The sequence below is a fragment of the Cupressus sempervirens genome, chromosome 10, assembly GCF_028749045.1.
Source record: "Cupressus sempervirens isolate cs-2001-9-10 chromosome 10, ASM2874904v1, whole genome shotgun sequence".
NCBI lineage: Eukaryota > Viridiplantae > Streptophyta > Pinopsida > Cupressales > Cupressaceae > Cupressus > Cupressus sempervirens.
In genome coordinates this window covers 884177449-884196122 of record NC_143127.1, presented here as the reverse complement: position 1 = coordinate 884196122, position 18674 = coordinate 884177449, and the positions used below count along the sequence as shown (strand labels likewise).

The 18674-nt window shown below is 36.8% G+C and overlaps 1 protein-coding gene across 1 annotated transcript in view; it reads left to right on the top strand.

The window, feature by feature from the left end:
• The window catches only part of LOC149536815 (Chaperone DnaJ-domain superfamily protein), a 96319-nt gene that overhangs the window by 11434 nt on the left and 66211 nt on the right, over positions 1-18674 (top strand). The window contains exon 2 of the mRNA XM_089804702.1: positions 2995-3069. Within this exon, the coding sequence (XP_089660828.1) occupies positions 2995-3069 (75 nt within the window). The remainder of the gene's footprint in view (positions 1-2994; positions 3070-18674) is intronic.

Below are 18674 nucleotides of genomic sequence, written 5' to 3'. Positions count from 1 at the left end.
CAAATTTATTCTCAGAAAATGTCACAATACACTTATATCTGCTGGTTATGAAAAAAAAACTGACAATGTCACAATACACTTATATCTGCTGGTTATGAAAAAAAACTGACACATAATAAAGAGTGTCGAGCAATAGCAAGCAACAAATGCCCAATGATTATGATCTGACACAAAACATAAATCGTGAAGCCAACTCATCAATGAGCCATCAGAAATAAATCACATAGAATGACATGACATAACAAAGAGGCCACTTAAGAGTTGCATATGCCAAAACTCTCTGACATCAACATAAAGTGATAAGAAATATGTGACCATGCGATAAGGAAGTGCATGAACAAGGATAATAAAAGCCGCACGACTTTCATGAAATAATAACAATACCAGAAAGCAAAGATCATAACCAGCAGTACGCACCATAGAGAAGTCTCACAAGAGCACACCAAAAAATTGAAGAGACATCTTATTTTGAATAGAATCAAAGGTAAATGAAAGATCCCTGATGGATCTCTTCTGCTGATCTGCTGTAATTTTATATTTTTAAATTTGTTTTCCCTGTTTACTAAAATTTTCTTGCAGAACTAGACAGAAGTTGCAGAAGGGTTTGATTGTTTTATATTTTTGATGATTTTTCAATAAGTAATAATAGAAGTACAATAACGTGAACCAATTCTAAAAATTTATTCCAAATACATTTAAAGAAAAGTCGTTTCAAACAGTTTTTTGAATATATGCCTAATATGTAACTAGATGAAGATTTACAATAATATCCAGATGATTACAACCAAGAATAAAGCCAACCTGAAGTCGTGAAGGTGAAATATGAGCCCAGAAGGAAGCTACGGCCAGAATCTAGCTCTCAAATGTTGCATGTGGGAAAGAATATAGCTTCCAGGTGTGGCCGTACGACTGCAAAGTGCCCACACATGGGTAAAATGCCCAAACCCCAGCGAAAACTCTGATTGAGTACTGTTTTCCCCAAAAGAAACAATGCACAATCTCCAAGATGCTTCTGATTGCAAGAATCCAAACCACTATTTTGGGGGCTACGTCCCAAATAAGCAAAGCAAGTGGGGTTGGCGTCCCAAATGCTGAAAGCTCAATCAGAGCCCAAAACACAAATCCAAGATGTAATATGTCAATAATGCTTTCGAACTTTGTCTTTACCTCCTTATAACCCATCAAACTTAGCTCGAACCCTAAAAGTGTCTCCATGTGGCGTTGGGTTATAAAATAATATATTTCTCATTTTTAAAGTGGTCAAGTATTCAGAAAATGACCTTTTCCCCAATAGAAAGAAATCCATTCACTGAAATGCTCTGAGTCAAAAGAGAAATATTTAGAAAATTTCAAGGCCTTTCCAACGAGCTATTACACCAAAAGATAAGAAATCCAGATGAGGCCAAAAACCCCTTATTACTCCAAAATGGCTATAACTTAGCTTTATTTAAATATTAAACGCTAGCTTAGGAAATATTAAAAATATAACCCAAGTAGCTACAAAATGCCCCAAAGACACCACTAACCATGAAATCATCCTGTCACCTGTTTGTGACTGAAGTTGGAAATCAAGGATCCACTGGCAATCTCATCCCTAAAATCTAGGGATGCTCCTAAAACTTAGGAAACAAACCCTATTCTTTTGAAACTGAACTCAAGGAATCATCTCATGGAGAACCAAACCTGGGCCTGATCATCCCTCCTAAAAAGTAGGAATAACCCCCTAATTTTTTGGAACTACCTCCTAAAAACAAGGAACGCCTCCAAATTGAACAACAACTGCCAGAATACCAAATCCCCAACACTGTATACCCATACTGGGTCTCTATCCAACCCTGTCAGCCTACAAGACCCCATAATAAGCTGACTCACAAGTCTCTACTAGACGGAGTTAAAGAGGGGACATGACAGTAAACTGATCTTTCTTGCAACTACTCAAATTCAACACTTATATTGTAGTTATCTAACCTAGCTCTGATACCATGTTAATGTTTTGCCCATAAATAGTGATAAACAACAATAGAAAAGAAATAGGCACAAAAGACACTAGACATTTATCCTGGGAAAACCCTTCAACCTTGAAAGGAAAAATCCATCTGCACCAGAAAAATATCTCTTTTATAGATGATGAATATTCAAGTACAATATTTTCCACTTGATACCATATCAAGTTACACTAAGCAATATAAATTGAAATGAGAGACACTTCATATTACACTCGAAGGTCTTTTCAATTTCCATATACAAGACTCTTTGTGTTTCCAAACTCATGACTTTTCGCATGACACATGTCTCTTCATATAATATTTTCTCAAGCTGTTGACACAATAAAAAGGTATTATTTCTATTTCATCATATATCAAAATTATAGATAAACATCTCTATCACAGTTACAATCTTCAACACGACAATCATATATTCTAAATGAAATGGGTGAGTGCAAAACTTTGCCTCAAATTCCTTGATTTTTTCTTTGACATAAAAATTCTGCCACTTCCTGTTTTTGGCTAGACGGGTGAGTGGCAGGATTTACCATTGGCCTTATGAAAGTCAACTATAGGACCAGGGTAATTTTTTTCACTTCTTTTAATTTTATCCTTTGTTATGGCTTAATGTATTAAAAAATGAGTTTTCATCATTTACCTAAGTCTCTTGAGTTGATTGTAATCATTATTGTATTAAAGTCTATACAACAATATGGAGTAGCTCACTGTAATCTCTCCGTTCTTTTGTGATTGGATTGTCAGGTCCTAGAGAAAGTAGAGAATGCACGCTCTAGTTCCATTTACAAATCACCTTTCTTACTATTTGTTGCAGTTAGGTCTTTAGTCACTGTCCTATTTTTCATTATAATTTTATTTATTGCTTCTCACCAGGAAGATGCTGTTGTGCTAAATTTTCTTTCTGCTGTCGTGCTGAGCAATGATAAGAGAATGAGAAGGATGTTTTTAAAATTTAATCTAATGTTCTGATGTCTCTTTGTGGCATTGGCAGAGCTGGATACTGATGTTGATGAAGAAGGAATAAAAGCTTCATATAGGCGTCTTGCCAAACATTATCATCCTGATGGTATGCATTTTCATGTTATTAAATAGAAATGAGATTAATCATACTCACATATGTGGTAGGTTGGCCTCCTTTTGTTTCTTGAAAAGTAAATGTACAACTTCAGCTCTAGGACTTCTAGGCACTCATAAATTGGCTTAGTCTTACAGTAGGAAAGTAGGAGATTACTCCATGCTTTTGGTGATGACTTATGTTCTCAAAGAATATAATTTCATTTTTAGTTAAGGTGTTTACATGCACATCTATAGCTGCTAAAGGCTTTTATTTTTCAAATTTGTACTGCATCTGTTTTTGATAGGGAACTGCAATCTGAATGCTAAGAGAAACAATTAAACATAATTCAACAGACTCATCTACTTGTTATTGTTGAGTATGTTGTCATTGATGTCAAAGGTTGATAACCAAGGTCGTATAAATCTTGGAGGATTACTTAGAGCAATAGAAAATTTGGTTGAGCTTCTTGCTTGCTTGACCTACTTACTTGCCTGCTTATATGTGCCGTGTCAAATCATTTGCCTAGATGAATCAATACCCTTGGAGCATGATTAATTTAAGAAGGGGAATTGATTTAATAATTAATAGTTCTGAATTGAGGTATGTGGAGACGGCTTTTTTTATTGGCTTGTAACATTTTGCATTTAAAGGGAATATGCATATTAGTTATCTTTCTATTTGTAGATATAGCTGTGCAGTCAAAAAGGCTATGTATGGGTCTGCTGGATAGCGTTATTAATGAGCCATTTCTTTTGAGGAGACTTGAAATAACATAGCTGGGTGTTGTTGAAGAGCTGCGTGTAGTTTTTGTTGTTTTACGTGACTGGGCAAAGCTGGTTAAAAATGAGTCATGCATTTTAATAAGTAAAGCACGTGAAATAAAATAAGCCATGCATATTTTTCGAGTGATGCGTTCTTACTTCCTCCAACTGGGCATGTATCTTGGCAATGTAGCAGCTTGTGTGAGGTATTGCATGTGGCTGAGTTGTGTCATATATGTGGTTGCTATTCAAGGCAGACTTTTTGATTCTATGAGGTCGTTCTTGTTAGCATGTAGTGGAGCGTTAAGGAATTTCTGATTACTGGGTAGTGATTTTGCAGTCTGTAAGTGAGATAAATTAGGGAAAGACTATTAAGGATTGGTGTCTAAGCAGTCTGATTACATCCAAATTGTCCTTCTTAAACTAAATAATAATAAGGTTAGCAAGGATCTCTTATTTGATTCATAAATATATACATATAGTTCTATGTCTTACATCATAATAGCATGTGTTAAATCAACATGTCTTAAGAAATTCAATTCAATGTATATTGATCATAGGTTAATTTATGATCAACTGGTCTAAATTACCAGGGGACATCACACAATGGTATCAAAGCATGGTCCTGCCATCTTGCAGGGTACAAAACTATGCTAATGAAAATGAGTCCTACATACAATTAATATCAATAAGACTACAATTAATATCAATAAGACTAGAATTATAATATATAGTTATGTAAAATGTGAATATATATTTATAGTGTTGTAATATAGGCAATATTGATATAGCCTATCCCTTAATCTCTTACTGTAGCCCCAAGAGTTGATAGTTGGTGTTGTGTAGGGAAAGGCAAAGCTCACAAGATAGGTGAATTCCAAGATGGGTAAGGATATGGAATTCCAATTCCTTGAAGGAAAATCCTGATATGGCTACGAATATGCAGTCCCGATGCCTTGAGGAAGTCTTTATGTCAAGTGTCCTACGACAAGTAAATCCATGCTCTCCTTAGGGTTGAGTTAGGAGATGTATGGAATCGAGGCTTAAATATCTGATCTTGAATGTATTGTGAAATTATTCATCGGGTTTTAAAGTTGAATCAATTTGGTGGCATAATAATGGGTATATGTTGCCTATACTATATGTATGCTTGTGTCTTATGTGTATACTCCATGCATGCTTCGTGTTTTCATGCAGTAATGTGTATACTTTGTTTATTCATTGATTGACTCATTAGATTCATCTCCTCAATGAATTTTGCAAAAAAATGCATTTCTTATTAAATTTAATCGATTTTTAATGTTGCCAACTTTTCTGCTGATAAGTTGCCAATTAATCTCTGATTTTTAATATTTTTTGGCCCTTGGTTATAAGTTGCTGATAATGATATTTTCAACTATGATTTAGCATATTACGATATTTTCAACTATGATTTAGCATATGAACATCCTAATTCAAGAGAGTTGGAGAACGGGGTTGCAAGCTTTGGGTTTAACTATGGAGGAAACTCTGTAGTTAAGCACGCTCAGGCTGGAGTAGTACTGGGATGGGTGACCTCCCAGGAAGTCCCGGTGCTTCACCCCTGTGAGCATCACCTAGATCCAATGAGTGCTAAGTGTTCCATTTATTCTCAGGAGAGATGGATCCATGTTGAATCACTACTTGTGAAATATGGGTCAATGAGTTTGACTCAAAAATCACATAGTTAAATCCTGATAGCAATATCATGATTTGGTATTTAGTTTGGAATACGTGTTTGATTTAGCATGTTTTAGTGGAAAAAAACTCACATCAATAGTTCGTAGTTGGTGCCTGTGCTGACTAGAGTTGGTGCGTTGAAGAGGATTTGTGCTCTTTGTGAGTTGTTGCTCACTTTGGTAATCTGGGTTGGTGCCCATTTGTTAATGAGAGTTATTGTGTGCCAAGTTTTTTACCCATAAGGGTTTTCTACAAGAAATCTGGTGTATGCATCTTTATGGTTTCTCATTTTATGTTTGATGTGGTTTCATGGTTTTAGAAGGTATACAAATTCTGTAATATTGATTCACCCCTCCCTTCTTTTTTGTGTGGTCTCAATTTGTATTAGAGTGTGATGCCTTCTAAAGTTGAGGTTAAACGCTTAGAGGTTGATCCTAATTGCACACATGGGTTCTCGTGAACATAGCAATGCAGAAGTAAACCTTGAAGAGGAGCTAATAATAGCTTTGAATAAAATCAAGAAATTTAGAAAGAAAAATAAGAACTGGAGTGATTCTAGAGGAAGAGAATGAAGCAAAAACCAAGACATCTCAAGCTCTTGGAGAAGTAGAAAAAATCATTGTTGATGCGAAGGCTCAGATTGAAGAAGCAAAGAAAAATGAAGAAGAAATCAGAAAAAAACTCGAGTTTGGAGAAGAAGATTATGAAAGACTTAAAGCTACAATTGTTTCACTAAGAAATATAGAAAATCATCAATATAGCTGAACGATGAGAAGATAAATCAGAAAAATCTTCTATAGATGAAGGTGGAGTTTGTCTTGAAGAAGGTCAAAGTTTTATGTCTATAAAAGAAGAACATCATAAGATTAGTGTTGATATCTCAACATGTTTCTACAAAAATTAGAAATAATACTTCCAAGAAGCCTCCTATCTCAAGACTAGCATGCTTGGACATGTTTAATAGTTCTTTCTTTCATGGTTATTGTTTCTTTTGCAACTATTTGGGACACAAGGCAATTGATTGTAGAATGTTTGCAAGAAATGATTTCAGATTTAGGAGTAGGAATTATTTTTTTCCTCCAAGGAACTACAATGTTATATGCTTTAAATGTAACAATTTTGGTTACATTGCAAAAGTTTGTAGTAGTATGGTAGATTTTTCTAAGAAGAAGGAGGTTGATAAAGAGGACAAAGCAAAGGAGGTTGCTAAGGTTTGGAAGAAGGATAAAGAAGTATTGGTGGAAGCTGTAATTGTGCAAACTACAAATAATCTCTCTTCTCGAATATGGAAAAGACATGGTATGTTGATAGTGTTATTTTTCTGGGATTGCTGCAAATGTAATAGCATTGCTATAATGTCTGGTATGTGCTTTCCAAATGACAACGTCCTCTTGTATTTGTATGAGAATTAAACCAAGAGAAGAGACATGTCCCTTCATAAGACATGTCTATTCATCAATATAATTAATATAATGACAAACTTAATATTATATATATATATATATATATATATATATATATATATATATATATATATATATATATATATATATATATATATATATATAAATTTCTCTTTGATCTCACATGTTTATCCTATTTAAGCTACCAAAACATCAACACTCCCTCTTAGCCAGGGAGGATAAACACATGACACATTTTACACCATTGGTAATATTAGCTATGACAAATTTTAAAGATATCTTTGATCAGAAGATATCCACCATTTTGATATCACATATGATATCATGAGTATTGGCCTTTAGAATATCAACATATGTTATTCACCAAAACTCTGAGTAATGGTCTCCAGAATATGAACACTTGACATTCACCATGGACTCAATAAGGCAATGGTCTCCAAAATATCAACATATGATTTTCACCATTTTGACATACATTTGAGTATTGGTCTCCAGAATAATAATATATGATATTCACCAAATACACTTTGAGCAATGGCATTCAAATTGTTGAGATGCAAGATATTAACCAAGTACTGTGAGTAATGGTCTTCTGAACATCAATTTGCATGATATTCTCCAAGTACTTCGTGTAATGGCCTCCAAAACATCAATTTGCATTACATTCACCATGTACTAAAAAATGTTTTTAAGGTATGTGCACACGGGTTCTCATAATGCTTACCATATATAAACATTCACTATGCAAAGTATAATCTATAATGATCTGCATAGACATCGTAAGATATCTATCATAATAGAAAATTAAGTTATTGTAAGATCGTCACCTTTCAATAACTTCTGCAAATACAAGTGATGATCATTTGGAAGTCGCCACTTCCTCATGATGTACAAAAGGGGTAGGCCCATTAAGATCATATAGTCACACACAAGGACTTTCAAAACTCCTTTCGAAAATCAATCATCTGAGATCCTCAACCGAAGATGCCTTTGATGAAGTGTCATACTCCCTTTGAATTTGATATGACTGAGATCTTCAAAGATCAAAGATCAACTAAAACGTATCCTCTATCTGCTCCTTTAGACGAATGTATCAGACTCCCTTTGAACATCAATCTTTTGAGCTCCTTTACCTTTGAAGAAGTGTTAGACTCCCTCTAAATCTATTGTCAATCTCCCTTTTTCTGTGATAACACATTCTCAGAGGAAAAGATCAAGGCAAGTGCTTGTATAGAAATACAAGTAGGAGAGAGACTGCAATGGTTAAATAAATAAAATACTCAAGGATAATAAAAACTTATCTGTACATCAACATCCTTGATTGTCTTGACTCCTTGTTATCATTGATGTGGTAATTATACATATTTGTATGCATTTGTCGCTAATAATTTGCCTCCCATGCCATAGTTATATTGCACATCACTTGCCCATGTCTTTTAAATTTTTCTCTTAACTATTGTACGCTCTCACTTGTTGGCTTGTGGTCCATTATGTGTCTCGCCAATGACTGGTATGATCCGCACATTACTTTTGCGCCTATCTCCATATTTGATTGGTATTACTCAAATGAACTTATTGACAACAATATTGACCAAGCTCATGGAATTCTTTAGTTTGGATATTTCAATGCCTTATATTCATCTTCCTTCAGTTAATAATTGCAACGTTAAGATTTCCGTTTGGTCAACTATGCTCTTTGTCTTATCGCTCACAGTTCTCTCACTAGATATGTATTGATTGCCCTCTATGTCTCTATTCCTCCCTTTTGATTCAATGCAACATGAGTTAATCTCTATAAGTAGTGTTTGGCGTTTACTTCTTGTGCTGAGTCACTATACTATTTGCGGATTTAATCTATCTATCTTCATGGCTATTTTTTTTTCTTTTGCTCTTCCTTAATCAATTGTTTTGACATGGGCCTACCTTGGACGATGAACTTCTTGCATTTCATGCACAACTCTTTCATGTACTCACTCCTATTCTACATATTAAGACTGACAACATTTGAGCCTCACTCACAACTTTTGCCAAGACACTAAATTGCAAGCTATTGCCACTGAAAGAAGTAACAATGGTCGTCAATTTTGCAAGCATAAAGACAAGGATCAGATTGAAGGATGCGTGCTATAGGAGTTCCAAATTTATTCCGTCTTCCTATCTCCTCTATTTTTTTTTTGAAAGTTTCAGATTGTAATCATGCATTCAAAATTCATTTTAGTTGGCATTCATGGTTCTTTTGTGCGATTTGCATTCTTCTACATTCTGCACTAGTCTTGGTTAGTGCAATGATTTTTATAACATTTTAGGTGTGACATTGGTCAATGTAGAGATTTCTAAAACAACCCATCAAGTTTCTCCATCCTGCTCTCTATTTGTACCTAATTTCACACCATGTTTGCAAGCTTCAATTATTTAAACACTTGTTTACATTTGCAGTTTAGTTTTGATACCATGTTTTTCTGGGATCACTACAAATGTAATAGCACTGCCATATTCTTTGGTATGTACTTTCCAAATGGCAGCATCCTCTTGTATTTGTATGAGGAATAAACCAAGAGAAGAGACATGCCCCTTCATGAGACATGTCTATTCATCAATATAATTAATATAATGACAAACTTATATATATATATATGTGTGTGTGTGTGTGTGTGTGTGTGTGTGTGTGTATATATGTAATTATATTAATTTCTCTTTGATCTCACATGTTTATCCTAAATATAATTACATTTATATATGTAATTATATTAATTTCTCTTTGATCTCATATGTTTATCCTACTAAAGCTACCAAAACATCAACAGATTGTGACAGTTCTAGGCATATGACTGAAGAGAGGAGCAGGTTTATCACTTTAAGAAGCACTAAAGGATGTGAAGTAAGATTTGTTGGTAATACATTTGCAAAAATCAGACGTATAGGTACACTTGTTTAAATCAATGTTCCCCCAAGTTTCTACGATGGGGACGGTGGGGGACGATGGGGGATAGGTTTCCGGGACGACAAATTTTTTGGCGATTTTGGGGATGGAGGGGGGGAGACATCGGCAAACGGGGACGACTATATATATATATATATATAGGGAAATTAAAAAAAAAAGGGAAATTAAAAAATATACTTTGAAATTTGCAAATATATATGTTATTCTTATGAAACTAAGCACAAAGCATGTCATTTAAACATTTTAGAACCTTAACATACACCATTTGAATAGCATCTAGGAAATAATAACCGATTTCAGTACTCAATTGTCAATATGCATATCAATATGTGAACAAAAATATTTAATTATAAGTTTAGCAATGAAAAAATATCATAAAAATCTGAAAATCTAAATATGCCCAAAGGCGAGAGGGCTGCCATAAAGTTTCAAATCATCATGTTCAAGTTCAACATAGAAAACATAATATAGAAAAATGAAGCAAACTGCTGCTCCTATTCTGCCTTTGCCACCATGGAAGCAAAAAAATCACCTCTTCTTGCAAAATGAAAACACCAACAAGCTGCAATGCACTCCAACTTCAGGCAAAAGAAAACAAATGTTAAAACAACCACAATGTGGTTGTTTTTGACCTTTTAGGGCATTTAGAGGGGCGAGGTCCATTGGACAACCAAGTAGGGAAAAACAAAATAAAGTTTTTGTTTTAATTTTTTTTTAAGCTTCACAAAAAATGGGGACGACTGGTTGTCCCTAGTATGGTTAGGGGAATTCTGGATGTCCCCTTTCTATATTGGGGACGACTGGCCGTCCCCTTTTTTCTCCGGGAAGTCCCTAGGTATCTAAGACATCTCTTGCATTTTTTGCCTAATTGGGATGGCGAGGGACATCCCTGTCTCAAAAACCTTGGCTTTTCGGGTGGGGACGCGTCCTTGGGGTACGTAGCTTGTTTTAAATGATGCTAAGACAAAAGTTGAAAATGTCTTTAAAACACAATCTTTTCAGAGTGTGCCATTATGTGGTCAAGGACAAAGTTTCGTTAATCCAAATTGTTGTGAGATTAGAAAAGGTTGTAAACATAATGCTGATGCAAGTAGGTTGGCTAACAATTTATACATTCTTGATCATATCGTAAGGGAGAAGTTGGGAGTGTTGTCACTTCATCGTTGATTTGTTGTTTGGACTCGGGGAGAGTTTTCTTCGTTATATTCTTCTGACCCCATTTTAGTTTTGTAGTTTGGCTTTAGTTTTGCAAGGTTATTTCAATTATGCAGTTTGGTTTTAGTTATGCAAGATGGTTTTAGGTATGTAGGTTGGTTACTTCATTGATGTCAAAGGGGGGGAAATAAGTCAGAGGAAGTAGTGTTATTTCAAAGTTTGCTTGTTTGTTGTAGTATCATTTTAGAGAAGTTTCTTTGTTTTAGTTTGGTTTCTGATGGAGTTGCCATCAGTTAGAAGTTTGAAATTTTTTGATTATGTTGTCATTGATGTCAAAGTTTGATGATCAAGGTTGTATAATTCCCAGAGGACTACATGAAGTAATAGAAAATTTGGATGAGTTGCTCGCTTGCTTGAGCTGCTTGACATGCTTGAGATACCTATTTGCCTACTGATGTGTGCCATGTCAAATCATTTGCCTAGTCGAATGGCTATGTCATTGTAAGAATATTCTTGGAGCATGATTGAATTAAAAAGGGGAATTGATTTAATAATTCTGAATTGAGATATGTGGAGGTGGCTTCTTTATTATAGGCATCTTCTTTATTGGTTTGCAATTTTTTGCATTTAAAGGGAATATGTGCATTACTTATTGGGCTATTTGGAGATATAGCTGGGTAGTTAGAAAGTCTATGTATGAGTCTACTGGGGAGTGCTATTAACGAGCTGTTTCTTTTGAGGTGACTTGAAATTCAAATAACATAGTTGGGCATTGTTGAAGAGTTGTGCATTATTTTTATTGTTTTATGTGACTGGGCAGTGGTGTTTAAAAATGAGTCATGCATTTGAATATGTTGGGCATGTGAAAATAAAATAAGCTATGCATATTTTTGGAGTTGTGTGTTATTACTTCCTACAACTAGGCGTTTATCTTGGCATTGCAGCAGCTTGTACTAGGTATCACAGGTGGCTGAGTTGTGTCGTATATGTGGTTGTTGCTGTGAGAAGATCTTTTGATTCTATGAGGTCATTCGTGTTACCATGTAGTGGGACATTAAGGAGTTTCTGATTTTTGGGCTATTCTTTTTGCCGCATCTGAAAGTGAGATGTATTGAGCAAGTTATGTGCAGCATAGATGGTGAGTATCATGCAACATATATGGTATCGGTTGTGTAACATTAGGAATAGTGGTGTGCAATGATATCCCAAGTTACCAGGTTTGGACCCTGCCACCTAGATTCAGGTTTTGGTTCGCGTAGGTTTGGATTTGTGTTCGGGTTCACTGTGGGTGTGGGTAGGGTCTGGATTTCAGATTGTGGGTTCGCCCGAGTTAGTGCCAACGCTGATTCGGGCAAACCCACGATAAATACACGATGAACTAGGGAAGACCCGGGGCTGTAGGGTCCAAAATGTGAAATAAAACAACTTTAAAAATTGTTTTTCAAATATTTTTTTATGTAACCCTAAAAGGAATCTAATAAAAAACATTTTGTTCTTCTAATCTTTCATGTTGAGGAGGATGATATAGCAACATCTTGGAGTAGTGAAACCAGTTTGGGTTCCAATGATGAGGATCTAGATATAGTTGTAGCCAGGGATGAAGCCATTTATCCCTCAATTTTTGATGAATCATTTCACCCTTGAAGGGCATTTGATACTATGGTCATTGATAACTACTAAACACTTATTATTTATCATTATGATTCAAAATTTATTATTTGATGAACTAGTCTATGTGTTGCAATTTCATTTTGCAATTTAGTAATTCAATGTATGATTTTCTTTACAATCATGAAGATAGATTAATGACCGAGTATTTAATATTTATCTTTGACATTTGGCATTGATAAATATTAATACTGTGAAATGACTTAGTTTTGCAATTATTTATGTTTCTTTTTTTTTTTGTATATATAAGGCATATATATATGTACATACCTATATGTATGCGCACGTGCACGCACACACACACATACACTCATGAACCCAAATGGAGAATTTTTGTTTTCTTGAACCCACAAACCTGAACTCAAACTTGAATCCATCCTCAAATCCGAATCGATCCCTAAATCCGAATCGGAAACTTAGGTGATATCTAGTACCATGACTGGGTAATATATTCCTTAAGTTTAGTTGTGTTTGGAATTAAAAAGAAAGGAAAGGAGTTATTTATGAGAGGAAGTTGTGGTCTCTGTTTGAGAGGAGCCATGCACAAGTTTACGGTAGCAAGGCGTATGAAGAAACATTTGTAAGATAAGGAAGAAGTGTATGTGGCTGTTGTCTTTATTAGCCATGCCAAGAACTTGAAGATGGTGTGTGATTGTGGTTTCTAAGTTTGTGGAAATAATAAAAGCTACATATATGCATAAGGATTCTTCAACTGGGCTTGTATTCATGTCATAGAGGTGTTTTAGAAGCTGGTATATTACGCAGAGCAGATGCTAGTGTGTGAAAAGGAGCATATATGATATTTTTAAACTGAAGGTTCGGCGTGGAATAAGGACAAAGCTTAAAGTTGAGTTTGATGATAAATTTGATTGTGGTACATTTTGATAGTTGTTATTAAGTTCTGTTTTGGAATTGTGCCTTGTAATGGGCACCCCTGGATGTCCCAAAAAACTAAACCAATTTGCTGAAAGGAATTTTGTCAAACAGTTTGCATTCAACCTCTTATTTCTCCGTTTAATGTTTTAAACCCCTTATAACTCCGGAAATCAAACGTTTATCTGTTTGTTGTGTTTTGTGCATGGAATTGGTATCATACAACATAAACAAGAAAGAAACTACAATAATATGCAAAGTGGAAATGAACTGCTGCTAATAAAATGTTATTTTCAGAATTCATAAAACCAAATACATGGCAGATTTATCAACTCACTAATTACTTCAGCAGTATTGACATAATACTCCAGCCCATGCTTTCGAACTTGCTGCTACAGTGCTTTGTTCTTCAATCAGTCCACTACCTTCGTAATATCATTCCCTCAAAGCGGCATAAGCGTCGGAAAAGTAGTGAAGAAGATATGAGCAAAATACCAAATCTGCTTGTAGCTGGAAATGCAACTAAATTGCCTGATAATGAAGCCAATAACAAAGAATTCCAAAGGCCAAACCCCAAGGGAATGGCGTCTAGAATGTTACAAGAGAGGATAGACGTCCTTAAATGCCAAGAACGGAGCTGCAACTCACACACCAATTTCTTCTCATATTCAACCTGGCTAATGAAGCCACAAATGCTTCCTTTTATTCTATTTCCAAGGGTCCGCTCAACTCATATGGGCAATGTGGGATAAAAGATGCGTAGTATATAAAACATATATTAAAATACCCCTTATGTCTCCCTTGGGTACACATCCCCATAAAATAAATATTAAAGTAACACTTTAATATTTTACAATTAAATTAGACGTTACTTTAATAAAACTTCAGGCATTAAAATGTATTAGCAATTGGATTCCGAATAATGCGAGTGATAGCTCATCAGAAAGCTCTCACTGAGGAGTATCAAATCCAATCACCAAAATTGACCTACACTGTGTCCTGCTGACTTACTAAAAATAGTAAGTATGCTTGAAATTGAGTAAATCAACTTCATTTTGGCTCAAACTGGAAATGACTAGGCCAAAACACTCCAGGATCCCATTAAACCCTTCGTTAGCCTTCGGGACCATGTAGAACAAGGCTAACGCATAGACACTTGGTCAACTGCTAAAATGGGGACATTACAGTCCGCCCCCCTTGAAATTGCTTGTCCTCAAACAATCTCAGTCCAGCTTGCTGAATAACCTGCTCACTCTCCCATGTAGAATCTTCCTCCGGCAGGTCTCTCCATTTGACGAAATACTCCTTCACTATCCTGTTTCTAAGCTTCCTCTCTCTGGTGTCTAGAATAGCCTCGAGTACTAACACAAGCTTCCCCTCCTCATCCAAATTGGGTAAATCTGTAGAAGGCACTACATTCTGACCAATGGCTTTCTTAAGCCTAGACACATGAAACACATTGTGCACTCGATTGCCCTCTGGAAGCTCAAGCTCATAGGCGACTTTGCCCACTTTGCGAATCACCCTGTAGGGACCATAAAATCTAGGTTTCAACTTTTCATCTCCGCTCTTCTTGAGCGATGACTGTCTATATGGTTGTAGCCTCAAGTAAACCATATCCCCTACCTCGAAGCTACGCTCTATTCGGTGCTGATCAGCATACAATTTCTGTTGATTCTGGGCCTGTTGTATATTCTCTTTGAGCACTTTCAGGATGTCTTGACTATCCTGCAATAAGTTTTTGGCTTTGGGCACTCAACTGTCCCCCAAAACTAAAGCTATGAAGCTAGGTGCTTCATAACCATAGAGTGCCATGAAAGGAGTCATCTTGATGGACATATGATAAGTGGTGTTATAACAATACTCTCCCATATGCAATCATCTGATCCAAGCCTTTTGTTATGCAGTTACATAGTTCCTCAAATATCCTTCCACCCATTTATTCACAATCTCTGTTTGCCCATCTGTTTGTGGATGATAACTAGTGCTAGGTGTAAGATTTGTACTACACAACCTAAACAACTCTTGCCAAAAAACACTCATAAACTTACTATCCCGGTCGCTGACAATGAATCTGGGCAGCCCATGTAACCTGAATATCTCTCTAAAGAAAAGATCTGCCACCTGTGCTGCTGTGTAAGTGGACGGAATAGCAGAGAAGTGAGCAAACTTCCTCAAGCGGTCCACCACCACATAGATGCAATCTCTTCCCTGCACTCGTGGTAAACCAGTGATGAAGTCCATCGAAATACTTTCCCATTTCCTATCAGGAATGGGCAAGGGCTGTAATAAACTTGCAGGAAATGTGTGCTCTCCCTTATTCTGTTGACAAACCACACACTCCCTGACATACCTCTGAACATCATCCTTGAGCCCTTTCCATGAAAACCACTCTCGGATCTGCCTGTAGGTCTTGAAGACCCTCGGATGTCCAGCTGTGGGTGCATCATGAAATGCCTTCAGTATCGCCTCTCTCAAATGTGATGACGGAATCAAATAAACCCTGTCCTGAACTCTGATCAATCCATCTATCACCTCATAGTGATCATCCTGTATGGTACCTGAAATCAATCCAGAAGCCCAAGCATCTCCGACATACTCTGCTATAATCCGATCTCTCCAATCTCCTGAAATCTCTGCCAGAGCACATAAGTGAGGTCTTTGAGATAAGGCATCAACCACCACATTTTTCTTATCTTTGACAAACTCTATGTCAAAGTCATAAGCCTGCAATTTAGTCACCCATTTTTGTTGCCAGTCATTAAGATCACGCTGGCTCATGAAGTATTTAATACTGTTGTGATCAGTCTTGATCACAAAACGTCCACCTACCAAATATGATCGAAATTTGGCCAATGCATGCATTATGGCCAACATCTCCCGGTCATAGACAGAATAACTCTTCTCAACTCCTCGGAGCTTCCTACTCTCGAATGCAATGGGATGCTTCTCCTGCATCAATACTGCTCCAATCCCATCACTTGATGCATCACAATGAAGCTCAAAAGGCTTCGTGAAATCCGGTAGAGCTAGAACTGGACATGAAGACATTACCTGCTTGAAATGCTCAAAACACCTCTGTGCTGCCCCTATCCACACGAAGGCTTTCCTGGTAAGATTTGTCAAGGGTGTAGCAATCTATGAGAATCCCTTAACAAACCTCGTATAAAAACCACATAAACCAAAGAATCCCTTAAGCTGTGTAAGGTTTGTGGGAGTAGGCCACTCTACAATAGCTGTAATCTTTTCGGGATCAACCCGAAGGCCATCTGCACTAATGATATGCCCAAGGTAAAAGAGCTCAGTCATGCCAAACTCACATTTAGATTCCTTGGCATACAAGACTCTCTCTCCAGAATAGATAACACCTCCTCCAAATGATGTAAGTGCTCCTCCCAGGTCTTACTGAAGACCAAGATTTCATCAAAGAAGATCAAGACAAATCTCCTCAGCTGCTTCCTGAATACTTGGTTCATACAATTTTGAAATGTAGCGGGTGCATTGGTTAGACCAAATGGCATAACCATGAACTCAAAGCGGCCATAGTGACATCGGAAGGCTGTTTTCTCAATGTCCTTTGCTCTCATCCTGATCTGATGGTTTCCGGATCGCAAATCAATTTTGGTGAAGAAGCATGCCCCATGCAACTCATTAATCAGCTCATCAATCCTAGGAATGGGATACCTGTTTTTAATTGTTTTCTTATTCAGTGCCCTGTAATCGATGCACATGCGCATCGTCCCATCCTTCTTCTTTACCAATACTACTGCTGAAGCAAAGGGGCTCTTACTGGGCCTGATATGCCCCATCTCCAACAAATCCTTAATCGCCTTCTCTATCTCATCCTTGTGTTTCTTAGGATGACGATAGGGAGTAATCATAACTGGTTTGGCTCTCTCCTCGAGCTCAATAACATGTTCCATCCCTCTGTCAGGAGGAACCCCATGAGGAATATCGCTAAATACTTTAGCGTGTCTATCAAGTATCTTCTGGATATTTGGTGGATGACTCTTTTCTTGTGGCTCTGGTGAAGTTGGCATAATGTAGCACTCTGCTGCCCACTCTATGTCATCATGACGAAAAAGTCTCTGCATTCTCCTCAAGGACACTACTCTGCAACCTCCATCTGAAAGACCTCTAAGTACCACAGTTTTGCCCTCATGCTGGAATCTCATCTCCAATTTCGCTAGGTTGAGTGTGAACTCCACTAGTGGAGCCATCCATGTCATGCCGAGGATGACATCATAATCTCCCATGTCCACAACATAGAACTCATCCTTCAACTCGTAGCCATCTCCAAACTTGATGTGAAGATTAGATATCTTCCGAGTGCATAATAATTTATCACCGTTAGCCACCATGACTCTAAACCCATCATGCTCCTCTGTCTGTAACCCTCTCCTGGCTACCAACTGTGCATCTATGAAGTTATGTGTAGCTCCAGTGTCAATAAGAGATATCACTTTCTGCCCCTGGATAGTACCCCTAACCTTAAATGTGATTGCCTTTTGGGCCCCTGTCAAACGTGCCAACGATCTATCATCCTTAGGAATGTTGCTCTCCTCTATAGTGTTACCCTCATCTGAATCGAAGTGCTGATCCTCCCCCTCTGACTCTAAATCTTCTGCTGAAAAATACTCCATTTGATTTGCCTTAGTCTTGAGAGAACATTTATGAGATAAGTCCCAAGGCTCTCTACAATGGAAGCACAGCTTCTTCTTTCGAAGTTCATTCAAGGTTTCATTGTCTAGTCCTTTTGATCCTTCTTTGGGTTTGCTATACTCTTTCTGAAACGGTTTTTTGTCTTTGTCCTTGCGGTAGGAAGAATTTGTTGAATGGTTTTTTCCTTTCTATATCGAAGGGGCTAAATCTCGTGCCTTTTTAGTTGCTTCAGCTAAGGTGAGTGGATCATGTCCCTTCACCCAACCTCGTAATGGATCAGCAAGACCATCACAAAATAACACCACCAATCTCCTAGGAGAGATATCAGTAACAAGTACAGACAAGCGCTGAAACTCGGCAATGTAAGCATCCATAGAACCTGACTGTTTTAACTGTGCTAGTTCCTTGAAATGTAACTCGGGATCCCTAGTG